Below are 24,767 nucleotides of genomic sequence, written 5' to 3'. Positions count from 1 at the left end.
TTACAGCTAGCCACCACGCGATGTTTAGACGCTCCAACAGACGACACACGTCAGTGCTTCGATGGTGCCGAAATGTTCGCATTTATTAACAGGAGCAAACGTGTGAATAAACCTCACGCAATATTACGCTTTGTACGATGGTTCTGATCACAGTAGCATATGAGGGGTCATTTCCTCTCGTTATCACGAGTGACAACAGGAATCGGTACAATAGCCTCGAAAACAACAGAAAGTACCAGAATAAATGAACAGGTGGAGATACGTGTTGTACTCGCGGCGCGGAGAAATCCCGATGGTTCGTTGAGAAAGTTCCGCAAGTGTCCCGCGTCTGCCTAGTCCGTCACGGTCTAACCGAGCATCAGCTCGAACCTGTGAGACGTCGTTTACTGGCAAGGGTGAGGCAAAACGTCGACGCATATGTCCATTTCATAGAATGCAGGCTTACGCATAAAAACGTCGCTTCTTGAGACACGTGCGTGCAGAGCCTCGACACACTGTGTCACCGTGCATCGCGTGAGTGTCCACCAGAGGTGGCATTATATCATTCTTTCTACAGCCTCCACCGAGCACCATAACAAATTAATGGTGCACACTTGTTTCGGCGTGCTTGTGCCGCACGACTTCCCGCATCTCTCTACGTCAGCACAAACAGAAAGGCACGTAGAGGAGTCAGGACGCTTAACGAAGAGTGGAACGACGTTTCTCTACTCTGTGCCACGAAGAAGGAGTGCGTGCTCGTACGCTTTAAGAAGTTGCTTCAGCGATTTCTCAGAAATCTCGCGCTGCCGTCGCCTGGTCCAGAGGACAACTCCGCTGCGGCAGAAATCGATTGTAATGGCGTCCGGCACCAGTAACGGTGCAGACGTGTTTCTCGGCAACCGTACCTCGGAGTTGCTGGCTTGTTCTGCGATCACCTCGTTTTCCGCCTTGGTCCACCATGCGGTCCGCGGTTTTCAGCGTTTACCGTTACATGCAGGAGAGTACCGTTATATTCCGTGATCGAATGTCCCCTCATCTCTCGGTCCTTCTCCGTTTTGCGGCGTTGGAGGACGCTTTCTCCAAGCCATGTGCTTTCGGATGCAACGCGCGAGTCGAAAGCCACAAACTGTAAACGGAGGACTCCGTTCCTCAAACCGAGAATCCAGTAAGCACAACCCGTTGTACAGGGACTCTTGATAACACTCACACCACGGAAAACTGCATTGTTTGCCAGTTGCCAACGTCGATCGCCTTCGTGTGATGCTGGCGAGTGCGTGACTCTCACATTCTCCCAAGGTGATTCGAATTTCCCCCTCGCTCACATGACTTCTCCGGAATGCCGAGATTCGCTCTCCGGTGACAGACAACCCGATCGACAACGTCACCTGGCAAACAACACACTTTTCCGCAGTGCAACTCACACCGAACTGCAGCTGCTTTCGTCGCACCTAGCCGCGTTTCATTAAAAGTTTACCCTTTTTAACAGTGTAGCTGCTCTTGGCGCGTGGAACCGCGCGTCTGACGCACAGGTAGTCACCATCGCCCCTTGAGTGGTTTATTGTTACTCCTCTGAAATGAAGAGGAGTCCTCTGTTTCCAGCGTGTACCGTGTTGCTTTCCGGAGCATAGCGCGATGTTTTCGCTATATTCGGTGACCTATCCCTTTTTTACCGCAGTCTGGTCTGCATATACGGCTCTCTCTGTGTAAAGGCGAAGATGCACATCACCTCGATCGATTAGGGCGATCTTCAGCGCTGCGGCTTTTCGCGAGACAACAGAGTCTTCACACAAAAGCAGAAGAAAGCTTGTCACCGGCAGTCGTCGCTGACAGGTGCGACGTCGTCGGCACCGTGTAAAAACTGTTCAGGGGGTTCGTGGCGGTAGGGAAGGTAAACCCCCCGAGACACAGACGGCGGTAGCCGTTATTTCGCTTTTCTGCGGAAATAGTCTTCTTCGAAGAAAGCAGTCGCACTGAACGAGAGAAACCGCGAGGAAAACGCCGAAGATTCGGCGTACACATGGTCGGCGACGAAAGAAGTCGGGGGTTCGGGTGCTTGCAGCACGGGAAGCGAGCTAAGCCCGCTGAGCAGCCTTTTCCTCCCGTCCTTGAATTCTCCCACTTACACGTGGCGTTTGTCTGAAAGACATGTGGCTTTCTTTTATGCGTTGAAATTGCCAGGCTTCCTCGTCGCTTTTTTTCCCGAATCCCCTGCGGTTCACCCAGCTGCTCTCATCCTGACACGCTCCAGAATCGATCCTAGGCTTCTACGGAAACAGCGTGGAAAGAACGGCGGCCTGGCGGTGTCGTTTTCCGTTTTTCACGTCTTCCACCCAGGACTCTTCGTTTCGCTTTCTCCCGCTTATTTTGAGTCTTGTCAAAACCAGAGTTTTGCGAACCTGACCGCAGCCCCTGCGTCCGTGTCGCTGCCCAGATTACTTCGCTCCCGCCAGGCGGACCGCACTCGTTGGCTGTGTAGTTCCCCGACACACAGTCGTGTTTTTAAGCTGTTTTCTCCAGTTTTCAGCGTTTTCCGGTGCTTGCTCTTCCTTCATCACGCCAGGTCCCCTCCAGAAACGCGTCCTCTCCGAACCTTCCCGTCCACCTCGGTGACCGAAACAGCTCCGCAGCCACGGCGGTTGCGAGCTGCACCGGTCTCAGCTCTTCATTCCACCGTTTTCTGCGGCGAAAATCCGACGACTCGGAACTTAAAGCGAGCAAGGATGGGGCTCTTCTCCTTCGTGTCTTCGACAGACGTCTTCCGCTCTGCGTCTTCACGTTTGGTTGACACCGCGCACAACTCGGCCCATTTCGAGAGAGGTTCTTTGCCTCAAGTCAGCTTTCAGGGAAATGCTCCCCGTCCCGCCGTCCAAACTGCTCTCTTTCAAGCTACGCTCCGCAAGGCCTCCTTTCGGATAATATAACTTCCTTTTGTGAAACACACCCGCCAGTTCTCTTCTTTCTACTCCCGTTCGAGAGTCTTGTTCGTGCACGCCCATCCCGTAGGAACGTTAAGCTTCGGTCTGCTGTGTCACTCTGTGTGGTTTGAGAGTCGGGTTTTTCACGCTTTCTTTTTTCTCGAGGCGTTCGCTCTGCTGTGTCTCTGCTCTGCAAGGGCGTGTGTGTTTCAGTATCTGAAGAAAAGTCGCGTTTCCTCGTTCTGTTGAGCCGCGACCAAGCGCAAGTGTCTTTGCACCACGCGTACTCTTTGGAAATTCGTCCTTTTTTCTCTGGGAGTTCCGTTACTTCCAAGCCTCTCCTTCCTTCTCAGACGCCTTCTTGCCTCACCCTTTAAAGACAAACTCCGTTTTTTTCGTCCACCATCCACTGCATCGACCACGAACACACGCAGAAGAACTTCACATCCGCGTCTTTCTCCCGCTCGTCCTTCTTTGTGTCTCCCTCCATTGCAGCGCTTCTCGCGTCTGCTGTCGCGCCAGTTCAGCGAGGGCGCTTCTCCGAGTGGTTTCTCGCGCTCCGGTCGCTTCCGGCCAGTTTCCGTTCTTCAAAATGCGGTTTCTCGACGCACCGGCCTTGACGCGCCTCTCGGCTTTGCTTCAACACTTGGACGTCGGGGATCGCGTGATTCGCGGACGTCTCGAGCTTCTGTCCACATGCAGTCAGTCTTGCATCGAGCGGAGACAACTCGCGGAAGAGATCGAGAAGGAGATTTCCTCTTCGCCGCTCTTCCTCGCGTCGTCGTCCCCGCAGCCGATCCTCCTTTCCTCGCCTCACGGAGCTCGAGCGGCGACGCTGCGCGGCCCGCGAGACGGCCGCGGCGAGAAGGACGCGTGCAAAGAGGGCGGGTCGAGTCCGAACTCGCGCAAAAAACGAAAAACCAGCTGTTCGCCCTCGTCTGCCTTCTCCTCGCCTGCCTTCTCCTCGCCTGCCTTCTCCTGCACCGCCTTCGAGCTCCCTCCGCGACAACTGGATCTTCCCAGGAAGCTCGACGACTCTGGCGAGGAGGAACGCGCGGTGGAGAGCGAACCGCCGCGGAGTCGAAGCGCTCGCGGTCGGGGACGGAGAGCAGACTCGGGGCAGACTGAGGAAAAGGCGAAGGCTCTCCTGGGGAAGAAAGAAGGAGGAAGCAAGGGCCAACACACTCGAGGAAATGCCGAGAAAAACGACTCCGAGACGCTTTCAGACGACGAAGAACACGATGGAAAGGACGTCCTCGTCAACCTCATTGGCGCACTCAACCAGTGCTTCCCAGACTACGAATTCTGGTCAGGCAAAGAGAAAACAGTCCTCTCTCAACATACAGAGAGACGGTAAAATCTCTCAATTCAAAGAGAGACACATAGCATCAATCGATCGACACATCTCGATAAACTCATATATATATATATATATGTAGAGAGAGAGAGCGAAAGCCACATGTATGTTTTGATAAACAGATGAATATACTGATATATATATATATATATATATATATATATATACGTATGTATATCGGCACAGTTGTTGACAGACAGAGTAAACATGTTCGAGATGTTAAAAAGAGTCCTACGAGCGTGTGGCATCCTTTCGCGGTGAAGGAAAAATAGGTATCTCCTAGGTTGCAGCGATGTTTTTTCTGCTTCTCTGTGCACGGCGACGCAGACCCTATTTTGAATGTTTTCGTCGTCCTTCTGCATTCGTTTTCTGCTTTTCTACAGCAGCGCATTAACTCCGGCGATGTTCGAGCAAGCTGCTCGTGTTGAAGATGTACAGGCAGAAATTAACAGACGGCTTTGCGTCGTCGAGCGCGTCGTTCCAGGCTTCCTCCAACAACTCTGGGCTGCCATCAAAGTAAGCGCTCTATAATTTTATTTTGAGTCTTCTATCGTATCTATGTGTATACACAGTCATATCTGTATGTATAGATGTACATAGTCTCTACGTGTGTACATAATAGATGTACACATATATTGACTGGTCGACTGATGTAGATGGAGGCTTATATCTATATTGATTTGTGTAGCGAGATTTGTGTAGATATGTAGAGGGTAGGCGTACGTATTCGACAGATAGATCGACATTCGGTATATGGAGATACGTGCATGCATGTTTCTAGACATAACCGCATTGAAGTTATTTGCGAAAATCTGTAAGTATACTGGGGAAGTGTCTACAGGGTTGTCCCTTCCCTCTTCATGTGCTTGCAAGTGCCCATGTCCTTAAACGCATAAACTTAAATACATGTATCAGTTCTCGTTTGTCTCTCTTTCCTGTGTGTACGTCTGCACATACACATATATACATATATATATATATATATACATATATATATATATATCCTGTGTGTTTTCAGGCGAGCATTCGTTTGGAGTGTACGGACATTTACTTTTTGCGTGTCGGGAGCAGCGACGACCCGGCGCCCCTGGTGATGTACGACCCTGCGTCTTTCTCGAGTGCTTCGTCTTTCGCTTCCTCGGCTTCGTTTTCTTCTCTGTCTGGCCAGTTCCTTCGTGCGGGAGGCGAGGACGAGTCTCAACAAGGAGAGGACTTGAGCGAGAAGTCGGAAAACGTCTGCGAGAGAAGACGCAGAGAGGGCGGCTCCCTCGCGCTGCGAAAGACCCGCAGAAAGGCCTCGCTGACTTTCTCGAAGCCGCAAAACGACGCCCCCGTCTCCGGCGCAACAGGCAGCGGCTGGAGTGATGCGAACAGCATTTCCGTGTTCTCGCTGTCCTTTTTTTTCCATGACCGAAGTGAAGAAAAACTCCTGTTCTTCACCTGCAACTGCACCTGCAAAGCCGCCCGCGACCTCGAAGCCGACGCCGCCGACCTCGAGGAAGAAAACGACATCGGTGAGAAAGAGAGTTCAGTCAAACTGACAACGTGCTCAACGACGCTCTCCGTATGTGCTTCCACTTTTGCGACATTTCTCGCTTTCTCCGTGACAAATACACATGCAAATCGTGTTCTACAGTCATATATATATATATATATATATATATTGTCATACATATATATAGTCATATTTATATATATATATATATATATATGTGTTTATTCGCAATCCGAGTTTCGCATGTATACGCGTGTGTGTGTATGTGGATGTGAATCAACCTTGGACGCGGATGGACGCGCTTCTCCGATGTGCATGCACGTCGGTGCAAGAAGGATCGCGAAACGTCTTGTCACCCTGAGACATGGAGGAACGAACGCGGGTCGGCTCTGTCTGCACACAGATGTCGTTCTCCTCAACGAACTCCTTCGTCGTCCTTTCTGGTGCCAATCTATTCCTGTAACAATTTCTCTCTGCGTCTATATATACACATTATATACATATATATATTATATAGATGTATATATATATATATTATATGTGTATATGTGTATATGTATATACGTGTGTGCGTTTGGATTCAGGTGACATTCATCTGACGCGTGCTGCTTTTGGCCTGGACGACAAAGTTCACGATGACAGTCCCGCAGGAGAAGAGCGAGATGATCTCGGAGAAGAAGATCCGGACACTCTCAGCGATCTGGAGTTGCCTTCGTCAGCCTGCGCCTATGCGTGAAAGAATACTTGCAGATCCTTCCCTATGCATGTGCACAAAGGATTTACGCAACATTCGCACGTACACATCTAAAGTATTCAAAGCGACGTATAGACTTACACAGACATTTGTACAAACCTTCATACGTATGTATATAGGTGTATGCACATACATATTCATATACATATATATATATATATATGTATATATATATATATATATGTATATACATAGATATAGATATAGATAGATATGCTCATGCATGTGTGTGTGTCTATATGTATTTCTATGTATATATCTATCTATATATATATATATGTGTGTATGAAGATTGGGAAAAGTATGTCTGAGGTGTCACTCGGTGTGGGTTTACTGTATCATATAGCGTTTTCACTGTATTGGCGGTTTCTCTGTGAGTTTCTGATGAAGAACAGAGAAAATGGTGTCTCTTGTCTTTTATTCGACCAACGACAGTTTTGAAACATGTCAGAGGGGGGTGGGAGGGCGCGGCGACCTTGGTCTTCACTCGCTTTTGCCGAAAGGTCGGCTTCTCTGCATGCGTACGTTTCTGCACATCTCTTTCAAGCTGGAGAGGTCCCTGCGTCTTTTTCTTTCTGTTTCTGCAGACGCGTGCATGTCTGTCTGCATTTTTAGGGGAGTGCAATGTATGTGTATTTTCACGGGGAGGGGGGAGGGGAGTTGCTTTCCTTGTTCGACGGAAAGACAAAAAAGTGTAGGTCCTTGCGAGAAAAGATCTGTGTGTCGTCCACCGTGTTCGTAGACTGGGGAAAGACGAGTGAAGCGAACCTGTTCAAGTGGGAAAGATTTGCGGAATCTGTTCTTTTAAAAGCGGAAGTGGAGGCCGCGACCTGTGGGATGTCTCGAAACCTCGTCGCTTGGCTAGCTGGCCGTGTGCATGCCGTCGAGAAACTGTCCGCAGAAAATCTTTGTCGGACGCGGCTTTCATCAGTGGGGACCGAGAAGATAATGCATTTTCAGCGTCTTGGATTTCGTAACCGTCCGTGAGAATCTTTTCCCCTGTGTGTGGCGCTCGTCTCTGCTCATGCGCTCCCCCTCACGCCATGGACTGCTGCGAACGTAGAAAACCTGTTGAGTTGAAAACAGATGCTGAAGTCACGACAAGCGTCGCGCGGTGCCTCGTTCCAGGGGGGCTGTGGAAGCCTGCAAAGTGAGGCGCGGATGTAAAATTCAGTAAAGCGAAACGGAGCATCCTAGTTGCAAGACCTTTTCTCCAGAAAGAAGAGAGAAGCGAGAGCACGAACGCGCGCGCGTCTTTGCACCCTTGAAATCGCGCCGTTTACTACTCTCCCCAAAAGAAGACAGCGCAGTGCAACATCCACGCCTGCGCTACTCAACGCGGCACCAGGAATGCGACCTCTGAAAAAGTATGTGTACTTTACAACAAGGAGGGCGCGTGTGGGGATCTATTCTTGGTGAAAAGACTTTCCAAAATATAGAGGTGCCTAGTCGGACTCCGGGTGTCGATCTTCGAAGTCGGTGTTGACCGCGTCCGAGTTCGGCTGTGCCAAGAGAGATTCATTCTTGAGGAAATGCACAAGTCGTAAAGTCGCGCGCCTTCCGTCATTCCCAAGGCTTTCTGCCTTTTTCCTCCCAGACACACAGCTGTCTTCACACGGTCCAAAACACAGAGACCCATCGTGAGCGTCTGTGCATTTCTGTGGGTGTGTCCAGACAGACGCGTATTCATGGACAAATCGACGTAATGAATGTGTGATGTCTACACAGAGAGAGAGATGGTGAGGCAGATAAATGACGCTCTCAAGGTCTTCACGTATCTCTATAAATGCAAGTCGACTTCAGAACAATGTAAACATATATATATATATATATATATATATATATATATATGCATATTTGCGTGCGAGAATAAATGGACAAATTAGTACTATGTTTATGCGAAAATAAATAAACAGATCAATACAGTATTTATGCGAACATAAAAAAATTATATATCGTATGTGAGCGAGCGCGCAGGTGGCTGAGACTGGAAAAGCTTGAATTTCCATTGGGCGACAGGAGCCCGAGAGTCTGTACGCCGAAGACAGCCAGAAGAGAAGCGTATGATGCTTCTCATTCTTTTTCATGAGCGAAAAAGAATCGATCTGGAAAAAAAGTGCCTTCCTTTGCAGGCGTCACGGTCTTCTAAACGCCTTGACAGTCCAAGTGACAATGCGACGCATGCAAAACTCAAAAAAAAAACAATACTGGAGGCAAATTTCTCCAAAAATGACAGGACTCATTTAAATGCGGACCAGTATACATTCAGAGACATATATATATATATATATCTTCGAATATATAAGAATAGAGGGAGGGCGCTGTTGAGTTTGAGCGAGAAAGAAACAGGAGCGGTCAAACAGCTTGTAGAGGAACGAGGATCCCGTACAGGCGTTTATGAATAAATGTGTAAAGAAAAAATACACGTTTTCGAAGTCCTGTTCCACCATATCTACGAATATACAGCCACTGGTACAGTCGCAGAAATAAAATGACGTCGCTTTAGGCAAACAGACATGTTACACTGTATACATACATAGCGCGAGAAACCGAGAGCTACGAATTCGTCATGAATCACTCATACAGACACGCAGAGAGCAAAGGACAAGAAATACATATACATATATATATATATATATATATATATGTAACTGGCGAGAGGGAAGCAGGTTCATTAATGCGTGCAGATTAGTTGATTCGAAGGCATGTTTGAAATGTAAGTCCGCCGCAGAAGAAGGAGGCGAGAATGATGACGAGGACCTGAGAAGACCGGAGAGAAGCAAAGAAGACTTGAAGGGAATCGGGTGCCGAGTTGGGGGGGAAGGAAGCTCAGCCTGAGGAAAGAAAAGACAAGGACAGCTCTCTTAACCTCACCACAATCATGCCGAAAACGATAAAGTAAGGTTTCGTCGACGACCACCAGACGTGCTGTCGGAGCTCTCTGGATGCCTTGCGAAATCCATATGCCTGAAACACACGCAAAAATAAAAGTAAAGTAATGCGACTCTTAAATCATAAAACATACACACAGAAATCGACTGCTGTGTGCCTCTTTCTATACAACATAGAAGTGTACAGACAAGCTGAAATATACAGATATATTTATTTATATATACAGATGTAAATATGTGTAAGTATATATGTAAATTACGTAAATGTATGTAAATAGATGTAGATACATGTAACCTTATGTAAATATATGCATATATATATGTATATATATATATGTATATAAATGTATATATCTAGAATAACGGGGCATTATATCGCGCCTGCGATAGATGCAAGGATCGCGGGAAATGGTGGTTCACTTTGCAAATTTTGATTTCCTTTGAACGTGGGTGGTGCAGGAGACGTCCAGGCCCGCCTTACACTGTCTCGCAAGTTGCTCGTTCTCCCAACGAGAGACTCGATTTGCTCGTTTCTCTCCAGAACTTTGTCTGCAGAAAAACACGAATTCTCCTCAACGCCAGGGTCATACGAGAACTCGAACGGACGTTCAGACGAGCGCCACAGCTCGTGGAAGTCTCTGTTTACTCGACTGGAAGTCTCGCGCGTCGACGTACGTTGCAAGCTTCGAGTGCAGTCTAGAGCGGCATGAAAAACTGCTTCCTGTTTCGGTCCAATCGATCTCTGAGTTTCTACGTTGCAAAAAAATCGCATGTTGTCGTTCTTTCAGTGACTCAAAGTCTGGAAAAGGAACGTGCGTCCACTGCGCTGTGTCTTCATTGCTCTCTCTTGAACGTCGAGGAAAGAACAACGTTTGTCTGTGTTTTCTGTTCCCGCCCTGGCTATCCGTTGCCTCCTCGTTTTCCTTCTCCGTGTTCTCTCTCTTCCACGAGATTCTTCTCTCTGTTCTCTCTCCTGCATGCAGACGCAAGATCCTTCGAGGTCCGCTCTGCTGTCGAACTTTCCTCACTGATGTTTTCTCGGACAATTTCGGAGACTGCCTCCAACTCCTTCTCGACGCGTTCCATCTGCTGCGTTCCTCTGCCTCCGCCGCAACGATATTCATCCTGGAAAAACGCAGGCAGAAGCCAGCGATCACTCCAAAGCGCGGAACAGAGAAGCGGCGACACCACGAAAACAACGAGAAGCATCGACAAAAAAAAGATACACCACAGACGCAAATGAACAGAAACATCGCCCACAAGCGCGTCACCCAGACCACAGGCTCCTCAAACACGCTCCCCAACACAATCCGGAAACAAAAAAAACAATCACACAAAACATACACAAATAAATATATATATATATATATATAAGTATTGATATATATATATAAATCTGTGGCGTTATGTGCAGGTGTATACGCACATATATATACATATATATACATATATATAAATATATATATTTATATATATTTAAATATGTATGCATTTTGTGGATGAGTCTTGGAACAGGAAGAGCACGCACGGATGCGCACCTAGATACTTGTGCTGTCGCTGTGCGAAATAGTGCGCAGGTGTATGTACACAGACAAGCGTAGATTTTCGGCGCGCGTAGGAAGCTATCCCTCGACACTGCAGAGAAATATTTCTTCAGCAAGTGTAAGCCCTCTGTTTTTTTTTGTTTTTTTCGTCTTCCTGCAGAGACGCGAGTCTTCCACGAGTCAAACAGCTCGTCCTTGTCGAACACTTCGACTCGGAACTTCCAGTCGTGAATCAACTGAAGAAATAAGCCTTCAAAGGCGCACCATGCACCACTATGCGTCCATCGCAAATATACACAGATACAGATATACACGTGCATGCATGAATATTTACTGGTAAATATATACAAATAAACGCATATACATACATACATACATACATACATACATACATACAGGTAGCATGGACTAATAAACATATATACCTATATAGATAAATACATACAACTATATATATATATATATACACAGTTGAACATATACAAATAAACGTACATATATATATATATATATATATATATATCCCTCGATACTTGCTAAAGGGTTACAGCGGCGTAAAGACTCCCGGAGAAGATTGTCGCCTGGCAAGAAAGGAAGAATGCTCAGAGAAAAGAGATGTACGCCATGAAAAGGAGGTTCTGCGTAAGCCTGCAGCCGTGTGTGGAGTTGCCGGTTGAACGCGAGGATGCACAGATCGAAAAAGTCTTACAACAAGTCGAATCAGAATGCGAGTAGCGTCGGCAGGACGGACTTCCGCTCCGTCGACAGAGGTACCAAGCAAGTGATGGTACTGGCGTCGCAGTTCACTCTGAAAAAGTAGTAGACGCATCCAAAGGACAGCCACAGCTCATCAACCCTCTGCGTTGTTACTGCTCTCAAAAACCTGAAAAAGGAAGAAAGAGTTTTATGTATAGAAGTGTGTTTACTTCCTTACAGGTGCCGAGGGACGGACAAATGGCGGATACACAGACATGCATGCCCACCGACATAATTATATACATACAAAATATATATACATATATATACATATACATGTGTACATCTATTTTATCTATCTATCTGCATAGATATGCATAGTGATCTATTTATTTGTGGCTACAACGACCCATATTAAAACAGGCATGTTTTTACATACATTCATATGTATATATATATATATATATTCATATATATACATATATATATTAATCTGCTTTAGAAGCGTGTACGCGAATGGGTGGAAAGACAGGGTATCAAAAGGTTGAGGGCCAAGCCTTTATGTTCTTGGGATGGTCTGCGTAAGGCGAGTCTAGCAGCACTTGCGGCCGAGTGAAAGTTACGAAAGTTTTTTTCTGCAGCAACTCACGAGGAACTGCCAAGGGAGATCCGCGTTGATGTTTTCATCAGTAACGCACATGAAGATGGTGGAGGTCGTGGCGTCAACGAACTGGAAAGAAAGGCAGGAGAGGTGAAGAAGGAAGCAGACAAGAAAGAGGTGAACGCAAAAGCGAACGGAGGACCTGCGCGCGTACGGGGAACGCTCCTGTCGCATCCTTCCGAGAAACGAAAGCTGCGTCTCGAACTTGGGAGCGACCATGCACTCGACCAAGGACGGAAGTCGCGAGAGTTCAAAAAACAGAGAGTGAGGAAACAGAGAGACACCGCAACAAGCACAGGAAGAGAGAGAACAACTCTGAGAACGAAGCAGAAAAAACAAGGAGACAGCAGAAGCGAAAGACACACGAGAAAGCAAGAACGAGGGACAACCCTGGCAACAGAGACTCGAGTTCTTCGTGCTTCTCCAGACAGCTTAGATGACACACACACTTTCAGAGTGAAAAATCTGTTTCGCTCATTCTAAAAATCCCTCTGTCTCGAGACAGATGCTCTCTTACCTTACAGCCACCTCTCCCCTCTTCCCCGGCAAAAACGGAAATATATATATATATATATATGTATATATATATGTATATGTGTATATGTATATGTATATATGTATATAATGAATCTATGCACGTTATACGTCTACATGTAGAAATACACATGGATACAAACGCAGGGCTATACAACCGCATTTATTCGCAGATGTGAGTTTACATTATACAGCCGACATGCCATGACGAACTTGGAAGTTCTGGTGTTCTCCATTCGTTGACTCGCCTGTGAAGAGTCTGATTTTTCTTGTCAAGTTGGCTTGGTATTTTCGTCTTTTCCAGAGAAAACTCACGAAGCTGAAGAGACGGCTGTCGAAAACGTAGCTGCGTCGTCCTGCCGTTTTGGGGAGTTTGAGTAGGGCGCGTCTGTTGAAAAACGGAAAAAAATCAAGAGTCGACAGTGGAACCCACCAACTAACAGAAAGCAAGAAAACTTGCACAGCTCGACACAAACACACACGCACAGACAGAAGACGGCATACATACAGGTCGCACAAATCTAAATAAACGCAGTTGTATGGATATGTATCGGCAAATAAAGATAAAAACAGAGATACAGAGGCAGGTAGAAACAGACAAGTAAAGATAGAAAAGAGATTGACACAGTCGTACGTCGAGATCGATAGAGAGGCGGAGGTGCAGATATATATATATATATATATATATATATATATATATATATGCATATGTGCATGTCGACAGATCACAGGTAGCTACAGGTCAATATGCGGCGAATGTAGATACTTGCAGATCTTTGTCCAGTCAGTCGGTGAGAGTGGGGAAAGTTCTTTTTCCGAGAGACACCAAGAGAAATCAAGCATTTTGGTGTGACGGTTTGAGTGTGTGTGTCTGCGTCGACTGGCGGCCCGCTGGCCACCTCGCATATACGGCGATCCAGGAAGGCGAGGAAGAACTTCTCGCTCCTCTTGCGCTTCCTCTCACCTCGAGACTGAGCTGAGAACTTCTTCCTCGCCTTCCTGGATCGCCGTATATTCGGCGAGGACGTAGGTTCCTCGCGCGATGCACGAAAACTGGAAGAGAGGGATGTCTGCCTCTGGAAATCCCTCGAGTTTTCCTCTGTCGGCTCTGGAGCTGCCGGCACACGCCCCCTCCCCAGAGGGAGAAGCTTCTCCACGGGCCGCCCACATCGCGCCGCCTTGCCAATTGTCTCTGCAGAAAGCTGTTCAGGTCTTCTTGGCTCGAAAGTTCGACGCGTCTCTGCACACTTGGACCTTTCGCCTGCGTCCACTTCGTCCTGTCTCAGGCCTCTCAGGAGTCGGATGGGAAGCGCGTCTTCAACGCGAACGAAGCGACAGCTGCACTGCTTGCTCAGTCTTCATATCTGGCCAAAGAGAAATGCCGACAAGAGAGAACACCACACACAGCAAGGCGACGGCAACGAGGAGACGGGGGAGACAAGTCGGACCGAGAAAAAAAGACAAGTTGACCGCAACGGACGGACGTCTTCGGAGGCAGAGGAGAAGACGTTCCTGTTCCTGTTTTCTCTCGCTTTCTCACGTCGCGGCAAACGCCGTGCTCCCGCGAGTTGCCTTCGCACTTTCCTCTGGAGAGAAGGAAAGCTAAACGCCCTGCAGAGTCTGCAGGAAGAGAAGTCTCAGGAGACAGGCGTCTCCTCGCTTTCGAAGCGAATTTATAGACGCGGTGGAGTCCGGAAACGCGCAAGAACCGCAGAGAGGCGACCGAAAAGGCGGGCAGGGGCCCCCTCGTCGCGGCTGCGAAGAAACTCCTCTTCAGACGCAAACGTTGAGACATGGAAAGCAAAGAAGAGAACCGGATTTCTCCCTCGTGTTCCTTGCTCTCTTGCTGCTTGGCTCAGAGGCATTTCTCAATGGAGCGGCAGGCGAACTCACCAGAGCGTCCTTCACTTCCCGGGTCACTTTTCCAGAACGTGAGCGAGACGTCGAGAGACGTGAGAGCTCCATCCGGCGAGGCTGTTTTGCCGCGACACAAAAAGCTGAATTAGAGCGGAGAAAGTGAAAAAGCGGAGAAAGTAAAAAAGCGGAGAAAGTGAAAAAGCTGGCGCACTGAGAAAGTGTGCTTCGGACTGCTTTGCTAGCGGAGAACCGAGAGCCGTCAGCTTACATGCGCCCTCTTTTTCGGCTGTGGAACACGGAGAAAAGGCGAAGAAAAAGAGAAGAAAAGAAACGAAAGGGAAGAAAAGGAGGAGAAAAAGAAAAGCTCGCAGCTTGTCCCTTTGTGTGCAGATGTGCAGAAGGAAAGATTCGTGGGAAAAAAGCGAAATAAAGGTTGGTTTCGTCTATCCAGACGAGGCACCCTCGCCTCTTCCCGTCTCTCTGAGAAGAAAAGACTTTCGTTTTCAATTCTTCGCGAAGTCCATTCGCTCCTTCTGCAGGTGCTCATCATTTCTCGTCTGTTTTTGCAGCGAAAATCGACTTTTCCAGCATTGCAGTGAAGAGTCTCTCTCCCCAAATCGCTCTTCTCGAACTCGGACAATACCACCGAGGTCTCCTCATGCGTGTCGACTCTTGTGAAAACATATATATATATATATATATATATATATATATATATATTCGTAGTATGTCTCTGTGCTCTTCATAGACAACGGCGTCCATAAATATGTGCATCGGTCAACATCTACAAGGAAGAAGAGTGTGTGTGTAGACAGGTGCATGCAATACAAGCGTAGTTCATCTTCGATATATATATATATATATATATATATATTTATTTGCAGTTTCTTGTATTTGTTTTCCTTAAGTGCATGTATGTCAATCACAGGCAGTGGAGTATTGCCGCGTTTGGATGTCGCGGCGTCTGCCTAGTCTGTTATTGTCAGAAATTGCGTCGATTAGTGTTTTCTCTTAGAACTTTGGTTGTCGCCGGTGTTTGCGCACGGCGTCTCCGCGGGAACTTTGACTTTCTGTCTCCTCGCCATGCTCTGCCTTCTGTCTGCATGAGAAGGTGGAACTCTTGAAGACTTTTTGCCTGTTGCATCGCAGATTTTTCCACGAAAAAACTGTTTTCTGACGCGTCCCAGTTCTTTCTCTCCGCGGACGCCTGGTGCGTCGAACTTGTTTGATTTGTCCTTGTTCCGCGCTTCCTTGATTGGCGCATTCGTGTCTTTTTCGAAGCCTCACTTCAACGCCCCTTTGCCCGATCTGCATTCTCTTGTCTCTCCGGTGCGTCTGTCGCTGCTCGCGAGCGTCTTTTTCGCCTCCCTTCTGGATTCCGGCTTTCGTCTCTGTCCGCCGCTCTCGCGTTTGGCCGAGCTTCTGGAGAGTCGCTTCTCGGAGTCACGCGCTCGCCCGCAGTGCGCGTCGTCCCTGTTCTCTGCGTTCTTCTCTCTGTGTGCTCCACAGTGTCGACGTCGTGTCTCCGTCTCCGGAGTTTCGTCGTCTTCTGCCCTCTCTTCGACTCTTGAAACGCCCAGAAGAAAATATGCGACCCTGCGCACCGAGCCTCAGGTTTTCGCTGGCGAGCACGATGCCTCTCCTTCGCCGTCTGCCCCTTCTTCTCGCGCATGCAGCCGCGTCCCCGGCGTCTCCCCAAGCCCCCGGCTCGACGACTGAGCCGAAGTTTGTGCCGACTCCCATTTTCATCGCGCCACGGTTGTTCGACGTCATTTCTCTCGTCCTCCTTTTCCTCGGCCTAGTCGCCAGCGCAAGTTTCTTCATCTACCATATTCGATTCTCTCCCAGGGAAAGAAGTCTCGCAAAGGAAATTGTATGGTCAGCCGTCGCCTCCGTTCTTCTGGGATTCGCTCTCTCCTTCCTTCTCCTCTCGTCCGGAGTCTACTACTAAAACGCATTCACTTCGAATCGACACGCATGTTTCTATCTATATCGATAGACAGGAGAGAGAGAAACGAGAAGCATGCAGATATATATATATATATATATATTGCATATATGTATGTATGCATATCTCTGCGTATATATATATATATATATGTTTGTGTGCATGTGTGTATTTACAAGGGAAGGCTGTGGAGGCGACTTTAGTGGTTTTGTGTTGAGCCTGACGGTGTTGTTGGTTTGGAAGGCGCGTTCGCTACAGCTGAGGAAGCAGTGGAAACAGCGAGAACTTCATTCTGTAGCAAGCGGGATCTCGTCATGTTGGTCTCTTCAGTGGCAGTAAATGTGAGTAAATGTGTGTCTTGCATCTTCGTCTTGGATTAAATTTGCAGTCGGAGGTTCTTCTGTTCGCGCTCCAAATTCGCAGATGCGCAGTCTCTCGGTCGACTCCCGTGGTGGCATGTTGTGTCTTTTCCACTGCTTCGTTTCCAATTCGAAATGCGTGAGAGGCAGCGCCTAGCGTACAAGCGTCTACCTCGTCCGATTGCATGTTTCTCCGTCGTTAAAGTACACATGAAACGTTGTCCTCCTCGCGACGAAGAGAGAGAAACCTCCGACCTGGAGGGTTGCCGCCGGCTTTCCTTTAAGAGCTGTCCGGCGGCAGGACGCAGCCCAAGAACCTAGACGACGGAACACTTGGCATTCCTTTACAGATCGGAAGTGGAGTTCTCCGTGAAGATGCGCAGGAGGAAGAGATGCGAGGGGAAGCGCCATTAGCGAAGGGTGACAAAGACACGCTTGTGAGGAGAAGAATGCTCAAGGTCGCTCCAGTGTGTGGCGCTTGGCGATTGGATTGGAAAAACCAGCACGACGAGAGAAGCCTAGAAAAAGGCAAAAACTCTACGGGCAGAGACGCTCTTGCAGAGGCAGCCCGCACCGCCGTCGCCTCTTGGGATTCATGCAGTCAAACACCTCTGTCTGTGCAGAGATGCGAACTCTAGTTGTTGTGTGTGAAGACTCCTCACAAGTTTTCACCATCGTGGCAGTGTTGACAGAATGTTGACAGAATACGGAGTTTCTCTTTGAACGGAAGCGCTGGTCCCTGTGTGTGAAAAACACTCGGTCGCTCCAGTCACGCGTATCTACCGTCTCTCCGCAGCAATGTGCGACTGCGGTGTAGACGAAGGAGACAGACACGTTAACAGTTTCTGACAGTGTCACGGTCCGTAGAGCTTCTTTTACAGCTGACAATCAGGCATGCACAGTTTCGAACGCCTTCGAGGAAAGCGACCGAAAAAGGTGAGGGCGATCCCTCCACTCGACTGCCTTGCGACACATGCACGCGACGGCGGCGATGGAGCAACACCTCAAGAGTCGGTTCTGAACTCGGAATTGGTTTGAGGCTGGCAACAACCTGCTCTCGAAAAACGACGAGCTTGATGGTTCTCGAGTCTGAGGCTACTGAGTGGTGAACTGAACGGTTGGCTGTTCTTGGTTTAGAGTGTATTTTCTATGGCACGGCGTACCACACAAATGTGGCTTCCGCATTCGTGAACTCGGTAACGCACGGGTTATTAGAGCAGAATACCAAGGCTTTGCCTGGAGAAGTGCTGCGTTCCGCCCCTCTTTCGAAAAGGGAACGTTTCAGAGGAAACGCCATCTTCACCAGTTAGAGTCAATTTAGATCAACGTGCAAAGAACTCCAGAAGAAGGGACATCTCTCCATGGGGCTTCCCAGTTGTTTGTCAAAACGCTGACCGTACGAAGAGCTATTGTTATCGAGTGCCCTACCGCCGTTCTATTAGCCGCCGAAAGCTGTGATTTCCCGCACCAGCGGAAGACCGTATCGCCTACGATATGGAGTTTGACCGGAACTCTGTGCGGTGCTGACGAAACAACGGCAATGGACGGTTCATTTTTACCGAACTGTGGTATCCACCCAAGAGGACCAACACGGTAGAAGTATTCATGTCCACAGTGTTCTAAAAACACAGGCAGTTTCACTTGCCCCAGAAAGAGCTTGTGGCTTCAGACGTCCAGCTCGTCTTGAAACGCAGGCGGAGTCTCGTTTTCCACGATCCTCTTCGGAAGCGCCTTTTTATGGTGGCGATCGTGGTTGACTCTCCCTCCTCCATGGGAAGAGGAAACGGGAGGACTCACTCTTGACAGACGTCGAACTGGCTACCTGCCCTGTCTTTTCTGTCTTGCTCTGCTTATTATCATCGCTGCGGTTCCGGATTTCGGCCGTGTCTCGGCCTTGAAGCTGCGGCGAACTCGTCTGAAGTCTTGTTCTCTGAGCAAGTCAGTGCGTGCGTTGCACCGACAACAGGGTGCCTGCAGACGTCTTTGGCTTCTTCAACGATGGGTAGCGAAAAGAAAAATCCTGCTTCAACCGCTTTCGCGCACATGTGTAACTTCCGAGATCTGCACAGGTCCATGTTCCCGTTTGGTGCCGTCGTAACGCGGCACTGGCCCAACGTGGGAGGACTGTGAAAGATCCCCTGAGTCACTTCGAACGTGAACTGACCGTAAAGGGGTTTCCCGTTCTTCGTCTTTGCCGTCAACAGGAGACGAGAAGTCGCTACCCCTCCTCCGTTCTGTGCCCAGCTCGTGAGTAGTTCCCCGCTCTCGTGTGGTGTAGAACGTCGCTCTGGTAGCTTTCCTAGACGCTCTGGGCAGGCCGTAAACGGATACTACCGAGTGCCACGACTTTCGAGTCAGTCTTTCCTGATTTCCAGTAGTTTCCACTACAGGCAATCTTGATTCCTTCGAGGCGGCGACAATGCCGGCTACCGCGGACGCAGCGGACTGAACCTTAACGGTCGTGCGGCGTTTCATGCTGGTGAAAGTGGGTATAGGAGGTGGAATTTCTTCACCTGGAGAACACTCTACGGGCTCGGGTGTACCCTGTGTGTTTTTTCGAAACGAGCAAAAGATGCAGAGACCCAGGAAACAGAGAAACAGAGCAGCAACGAGGAGCCAAGCTGCTATCCTCAGCCGCTCTAGAGTGAACCACCGGTGCCAGGACAGAGGCGCGACTGTTGTGGTGAGTGGGACGACAGTAAAGAGTCTAGCAGGGAGCGTGGTGATTGGAGCATACGTGGAACTTGCAGTGTGAGCAAAGTCGTACTGGAGACGGCAAGTTTCACTGCAGAACTGCATCTCCACGACCTCTGGACACGGGTCGACACCTGGACCAGACGCCTCTCGCAGAATCTGGCGCCGCCGCAGTTGCCGACAATGGAAGCATGCAGACCACGAGCTCTCTTTGAACAAACACGGTCGGCGCAGATCAAGCAGAGGCCGTCTTGTTTCAGAGTCAGTGCTGGACGGACAAAAAGGACCCTCTGAGAAAACACAGCCGCCAAAACGCAAGCAAACGACCGTAGAAGTCCACGGGTTTCCTCCCTATATCGTACGCTGGACACGAGCTTCCGGGGGTATCCCATGTTCGGTTCCTACGACGCAATTCGAATTCCTTCGCGAGCAGAAGGGCTTCCTGTGGGGTTTTGTGAAGAGAAAGCTGAGGGTTCTTGATACTCTGACTGCGGTGGCGACACGAGCCCGGTGTGTTACATTCTGCGTTCTACTATGTGGGAATGGCTTTGAAGTTTCCCTACGACCTGCTGCGTGGGTGGCGTTATTTCTCCAATCTACTATGGCATATACACATCTCTGAAAATATTGTAGGACTCATGAATTCTGGGGACCAGCGAGAACCCCTGTCAGGCAGCTCGCCTAAGAGTAGCATCTCGAGTCCTAGTTGTTGGTAAACAGTGCCTTACAAGTACCTTGAATACACTTTGCTGCAAGAAACAATCCTTCTCGTGTGTACCATCGTCAATTCAGAGAGCCTCAGTGTACACCTCAGGAAGTGAGTTAAGATACTGTGAGGTGACAAGGCAGCAGTTGTCAATGGGCCTTCGTGCGTGTCCTTGGAACAGTATGCGTTCGCTTGCCAACAAAGGACCCTTCTCACGGTTGCCGCAGAACCCAAAGAAGAGAGCGTCTTGATTTCTCAGCCATGTGGTAGATGTCAATGACAACAGGGGAGAAGAGTGGGGATGGGTGCGAGGGCGTGCGAAGTGTTTGTGCCTGACAAGCCCTGTGAGAGCGAGCGTCCACCTCTCCTTCGGTGTCACTTACCGCCACATGGTTTTCGCTGGATCATCTCGCAAGGCTTGCCTCCCCACTGGGCTTCTCTTGTCCTTGTGAACAGTCGAGACGACAAGCAGTTCGCGTCACACAGACTCCACTCACTCCAGGTGCCTTGGCAGTCGAGCGCCGCGACGTCGAAAACGAGGCGCGCTTCCTCCGAGGGACACTCGGAGCGGCCGAAGAAACCCTCAGGTGGACATAAACCAGAGACTTTCCCGATGAATTCCGCTTCTGCCAAGACCAGCTCGCGATCAGCTGAGCTAGCATGTGCCGAGCACTCGAGCGTCTGTACACCGAAAAGTCGTATGTGCTGCCACGACCAAAGCGCGACTGCCCAGCCCTCTAGGGTCTCTAGGACATTGGCCGGAGGAATTCTTCCGAGGAGTCCTTCCCGAGACGCCACAGCATTTCGTTGTCGGTCGTATGCTACACACGTGAAGCGAATGCCAGTACCCCATTCCTCAGGCTTAACGAGAAAGGCGAGAGACACTTCCCAAACGTCGCTCGCGTCCATCAGTTCAACAGTAAAGGCAGAGGGTCGAGCCTCAAACCGAACGAAAGTCGCCAGATCGCTATCTGAGACGTGAACGGCATTCTGCTTCCCATTCGACGAAACTTGCGCCGTTTCCGCTCCTTCGTACACGCGAGAAAGTTTCAAGCGTTGGCAGGCACCTTCGCGACAGGTCGGGGTACGGCTGACTCCAGCGTTCAGACTGCACGACGCACCCTCTTTCGGCACGAAGTTTTGCAGGACCTCGTGTCGGTGACACGTGGAGTTGCAGGCATCTTTCTGATTCCACCTTGCATCAAAGCATTCGCACCGGAGATCCACAGTTCAGCGTAAACAAGTGTCTTGGCCAGAAGAAGCCTTGACAGAATTCAGGAACTGAACGTCTTAACGCGATTGACGCGCTGTGAGAACAGAGTGTGTCTCTACTCAGTAACCTCTTAAAGTCTCGATCTGCCCGTAAACATTCGCATATGCACGTATACGCACCATGTAGCTTCGTCGAGGCAGCTCTGTATCGATCGATGTACACCAGTAATTGTACTGTTCGTTCGTTCAAAGTCACCCTCTCCCGAAAGTATAGAAAACTCCAGCGGCTTACTTGACGATGCATGTTGGATCGTCTGTAACTTTGTGGACGCGTACAAACTGTAGCTTGGTGGCAGGAGCGGCAGTATTCGGCCAGATAGTTTCGTGGCCTGCGCTGTCATTCCCTCTGGAGAACCGGGTGACCCAGAAAACGGAACCATCAGGAAGCGGCAACCAGTCTGTAGCAAACGCCGCGTTGTTGAGAACATTGCCGATGATTCGTTGTATGGTGAGGGGCGTCGATTCATCAACATTTCCGTCTTCAAAAATGTCCACAAGTGTCGTCGTCCAGCGCAGCGCGCTGCCGTAACCCACAAGGACGCCATCCTGAGGCCCAAGGGCACTGACGCGAAGCTCCGAGTAGTCCAACACACTTTTTTCAGCGTCAATTTCCTTGACCGCAGCCAAGGGGTTTCTTCCGTCCGCACTCCACCTGCCCATCATGAGACTGGCCGTCTGAATCTGCCCCAGCAGGGGATCCGGTTTACCACCGTTCGCTTCCTGTGAAAACGCCCTTCTCCAGAACAAGAGCCAGTCGCCTTGTGCGCCGCTCGCGGGCAGGATTTGAGCCGAAGAGTCAATTGCAAGGCTTGTTCCCAGTGTGTGCTGAGCTTTCCCGTCGAGAGCTGCCGTAGAGTCGACGGCGAGAACGTCGTTGATGAAAACACCGGCAGCGTCCGGTTTATCGCTCGTGCAGACGCTGGCCCACTTGCGCGTTTTGGGGTGGACGCGACTCAAGGGAGGCGAAGAGCAGCTCGAACAGTTCCTGTTCAAGAGACCGTTGCTACGGAGTACACTACCGTCATCGGCTATCAGCTGCGTGAGACACTGTGGCCATAGCACGGGTTTGCCGTCAACTAGGCTCCACTGGTGTGTGTAGAAAGTGACCGCATAGCGCGCTTCAGTCGCTGTGCCTTCCCCCTTGTCTGCCCAGAGACCGTTCGCCAGGCCGTGGCCGTATTCGAGAGACACGTCCGTCGCTACGAGAGTCTCCCACTCTGGTTCTTGTGCATCTCCTGGGGGGATCCTGACGATGTACACCGAGCCGTAGCGGCCGCCATGTTGGGCAACTCCGGTGGGAGATCCCAAGCGGTAACCGTGGCCGCTGCTTGAGGGATCTGTTTGCCAACCATCAGCCCCCCCACTCAGTCCTGACGGAGCCAAATTCGCCAGTTCGTACTGGTAACAGTCTGCAGGGCCATGTGCCCAAGGGGTGTCCCCCGAGCAAATGCGCTCTCCCAAGGGGACCGTTACCGAGTCGGCGCCATACAGTTCAGCTAGGCACGATGTGGCGCCGGAACTGCCAGATTTCCTCAGATTGACTGTGCAGGGGCTCGAGCCTGTGCACACTCGCGCTTCTTGTGGAGTTTTGCAGCGAGCTGTCCAGAAAGCGATCACCACTTTGTTCGAGTTCTTACCCTCGTGCGGGCCGTGGACCCAGAACCCCAGTGCTTTCAGTTCCGGATATTTATCGGGGTTGTAGGTGAACGAGGAGCGAGAATGAAGCGTGCCGCCGACATAGTACTCCTGCTCAGCGCGCTCGCCGTTGTACGTGAAGAACTCGACACGCACTCGACACGAGAAAAACAGAGGCTCCGTTCCGGAGTAGGCATTGCTGTGTCGGTCCTGCTCCGGACACCAGTTATACATGACAGCGAATTTTTCCTTCGTTAGCGGGACAAACGCAAACCGCTCGAAGGCAGCGTACCCCGTGTAGGTGAGCGCGGCTTCATATTTGCCAAGCGTCAGTGGAACTTTCACCTTCCCTCTGCTCAAATTCTCCCCCAGGGGCAAAGTCCCGTGTTCAATTGTCAGGTAACAGTCGGCTGCTAAGAGTGTCGTTGTCCACAAGAGAAATCCTACTAGAAAGGAAAGAACAGTCACCGGGTGGACGAACCCACAGTCCCGTTCGTGCAAAGAAATCCTGCATGTCCACAAAGGTTTCTTTCCCTTCATGGCCAAAGGGGTTGCAGGCGGAGGGACTGGAAGAAGAAGGAACGCCACCGGTGCGCGTGTCAGCGTCAGCTCATTTGCTGCAGATCATCGTGAACCCGTCAAACTTCCAGTCGAAAAGAAAGGCTGACTGTAGATGAGGGTTCGACGAGACACCACATTGTTCCAAACAAAAATAATCGTTTTCATATTCGTTCCATTATTTTCCAGGATCCAGATGCTACAGAATCCTCGAACACGGCTGGGCGGACGGCATTTAAGCCGAAAATGGCTTCTGACCGAGAAAACGTGGAAAACGATTCGACCGAAGACGGTGGTGTCGTGCATCTGCAAAAAACGTGGCCGCCTTTTTGAGGAGGGTTACGGCACAGATGGAGGGGAATTCTGAGGTAAAACTTATCTTAGACCTCTGTCTCACGTTTGCGTGGTCAACGACACGCTTTTAACGAACAAGTATGACTTGCGCAGCATACATCACGGGACGGAAGGTTGTGATGCATCTGCAAAGCCGTTTCTTGCAAGTACACGAGCAACCTTCCGGTGTCACCAATTTCGTGCCTTTCGTGCATATGCTTGTTGAAGATATTTGTAAGTTATGCATCCCCAGCAATAGCGTGTGGGGCAAACACAAAAGGTGCCACACTCAGCGTGCTGTCGGAGCAGCAAGAAGCGTTTCCATACAAAGCAACCAAAACTGTTGGGGCTGCGAGAGGCGCCACACTCTGCCGAGCATCACACTTTCCTCAGGTGGCGCCTTGTCCTGTTGGTGCTTCAAGTGTTGCTTGCACGATTAAGATCGGTTTGGAGTTTATACTGACGACTTTGCTCTCGTCTCTCCACACTGCTCGGCCGGTAGTAGCCAGTTATAGTACCGTGAAAATAAACTTCTTTGACGCAAATCCTGGGCGTTGATGGGGAATCTTGCTGACAGCA

The 24,767-nt window shown here is 49.7% G+C and overlaps 4 protein-coding genes across 4 annotated transcripts; 2 read left to right on the top strand and 2 right to left on the bottom strand.

Moving 5' to 3' along the window:
• The first annotated feature begins 9 nt into the window (after positions 1–9).
• On the top strand, positions 10–8,492 carry TGME49_248110 (hypothetical protein). Its single transcript, XM_018780847.1, has 5 exons — positions 10–2,810; positions 3,390–4,202; positions 4,635–4,767; positions 5,270–5,765; positions 6,331–8,492. Exons 2-5 carry the CDS (start codon positions 3,487–3,489, stop codon positions 6,480–6,482), a joined length of 1,497 nt encoding a protein of 498 aa, XP_018634985.1. The 5' UTR covers positions 10–2,810; positions 3,390–3,486; the 3' UTR covers positions 6,483–8,492.
• TGME49_248100 (synaptobrevin protein) lies at positions 8,492–17,732 on the bottom strand. The gene is made up of 8 exons (XM_018780846.1): positions 13,791–17,732; positions 13,142–13,214; positions 12,281–12,361; positions 11,645–11,743; positions 10,420–10,516; positions 9,873–9,940; positions 9,375–9,467; positions 8,492–9,260 (listed from the first exon to the last, which is right to left on the bottom strand). The coding sequence occupies exons 1-8, from the start codon at positions 13,994–13,996 to the stop codon at positions 9,189–9,191; spliced, it is 789 nt and encodes a 262-aa protein (XP_018634983.1). The 5' UTR covers positions 13,997–17,732; the 3' UTR covers positions 8,492–9,188.
• On the top strand, positions 15,489–17,847 carry TGME49_247980 (hypothetical protein). The gene has a single exon (XM_018780845.1). It carries the CDS (start codon positions 16,272–16,274, stop codon positions 16,632–16,634), a length of 363 nt encoding a protein of 120 aa, XP_018634984.1. The 5' UTR covers positions 15,489–16,271; the 3' UTR covers positions 16,635–17,847.
• Positions 15,571–23,841, bottom strand: TGME49_247970 (hypothetical protein). Its single transcript, XM_018780844.1, has 3 exons — positions 21,895–23,841; positions 20,774–21,585; positions 15,571–19,974 (listed from the first exon to the last, which is right to left on the bottom strand). Exons 1-3 carry the CDS (start codon positions 23,835–23,837, stop codon positions 19,016–19,018), a joined length of 3,714 nt encoding a protein of 1,237 aa, XP_018634982.1. The 5' UTR covers positions 23,838–23,841; the 3' UTR covers positions 15,571–19,015.
• Between the last annotated feature and the right edge of the window lie 926 nt (positions 23,842–24,767).

Source organism: Toxoplasma gondii, chromosome XII, assembly GCF_000006565.2.
Source record: "Toxoplasma gondii ME49 chromosome XII, whole genome shotgun sequence".
Taxonomy (NCBI): Eukaryota; Apicomplexa; class Conoidasida; order Eucoccidiorida; family Sarcocystidae; genus Toxoplasma; species Toxoplasma gondii.
The sequence above is the reverse complement of the archived record's forward strand: the minus strand, read 5'-3'. Positions and strand labels throughout refer to the sequence as shown.

What these genes read in the sequence shown, in the direction of transcription:
- TGME49_248100 (XM_018780846.1), bottom strand. Translation starts at nt 13,996, where the DNA reads ATGTGGGCGGCCCGTGGAGAAGCTTCTCCCTCTGGGGAGGGGGCGTGT. An exon ending in ACAGCCGTCTCTTCAGCTTC is followed by an intron (nt 12,362 to 13,141) that starts GTGAGTTTTCTC and finishes CTTTCTTTCCAG; the next exon opens with TTCGTTGACGCCACGACCTC. An exon ending in TCGTTTTCGGCATGATTGTG is followed by an intron (nt 9,261 to 9,374) that starts GTGAGGTTAAGA and finishes CGGTCTTCTCAG; the next exon opens with GTCCTCGTCATCATTCTCGC.
- TGME49_247970 (XM_018780844.1), bottom strand. Translation starts at nt 23,837, where the DNA reads ATGAAGGGAAAGAAACCTTTGTGGACATGCAGGATTTCTTTGCACGAA. An exon ending in GATCCAACATGCATCGTCAA is followed by an intron (nt 21,586 to 21,894) that starts GTAAGCCGCTGG and finishes CTTTGATGCAAG; the next exon opens with GTGGAATCAGAAAGATGCCT. An exon ending in CCAGCGAAAACCATGTGGCG is followed by an intron (nt 19,975 to 20,773) that starts GTAAGTGACACC and finishes GTGTTTTCTCAG; the next exon opens with AGGGTCCTTTTTGTCCGTCC.
- TGME49_247980 (XM_018780845.1), top strand. Translation starts at nt 16,272, where the DNA reads ATGCGACCCTGCGCACCGAGCCTCAGGTTTTCGCTGGCGAGCACGATG.
- TGME49_248110 (XM_018780847.1), top strand. Translation starts at nt 3,487, where the DNA reads ATGCGGTTTCTCGACGCACCGGCCTTGACGCGCCTCTCGGCTTTGCTT. An exon ending in TTCCCAGACTACGAATTCTG is followed by an intron (nt 4,203 to 4,634) that starts GTCAGGCAAAGA and finishes GCTTTTCTACAG; the next exon opens with CAGCGCATTAACTCCGGCGA. An exon ending in CGAGGAAGAAAACGACATCG is followed by an intron (nt 5,766 to 6,330) that starts GTGAGAAAGAGA and finishes GTTTGGATTCAG; the next exon opens with GTGACATTCATCTGACGCGT.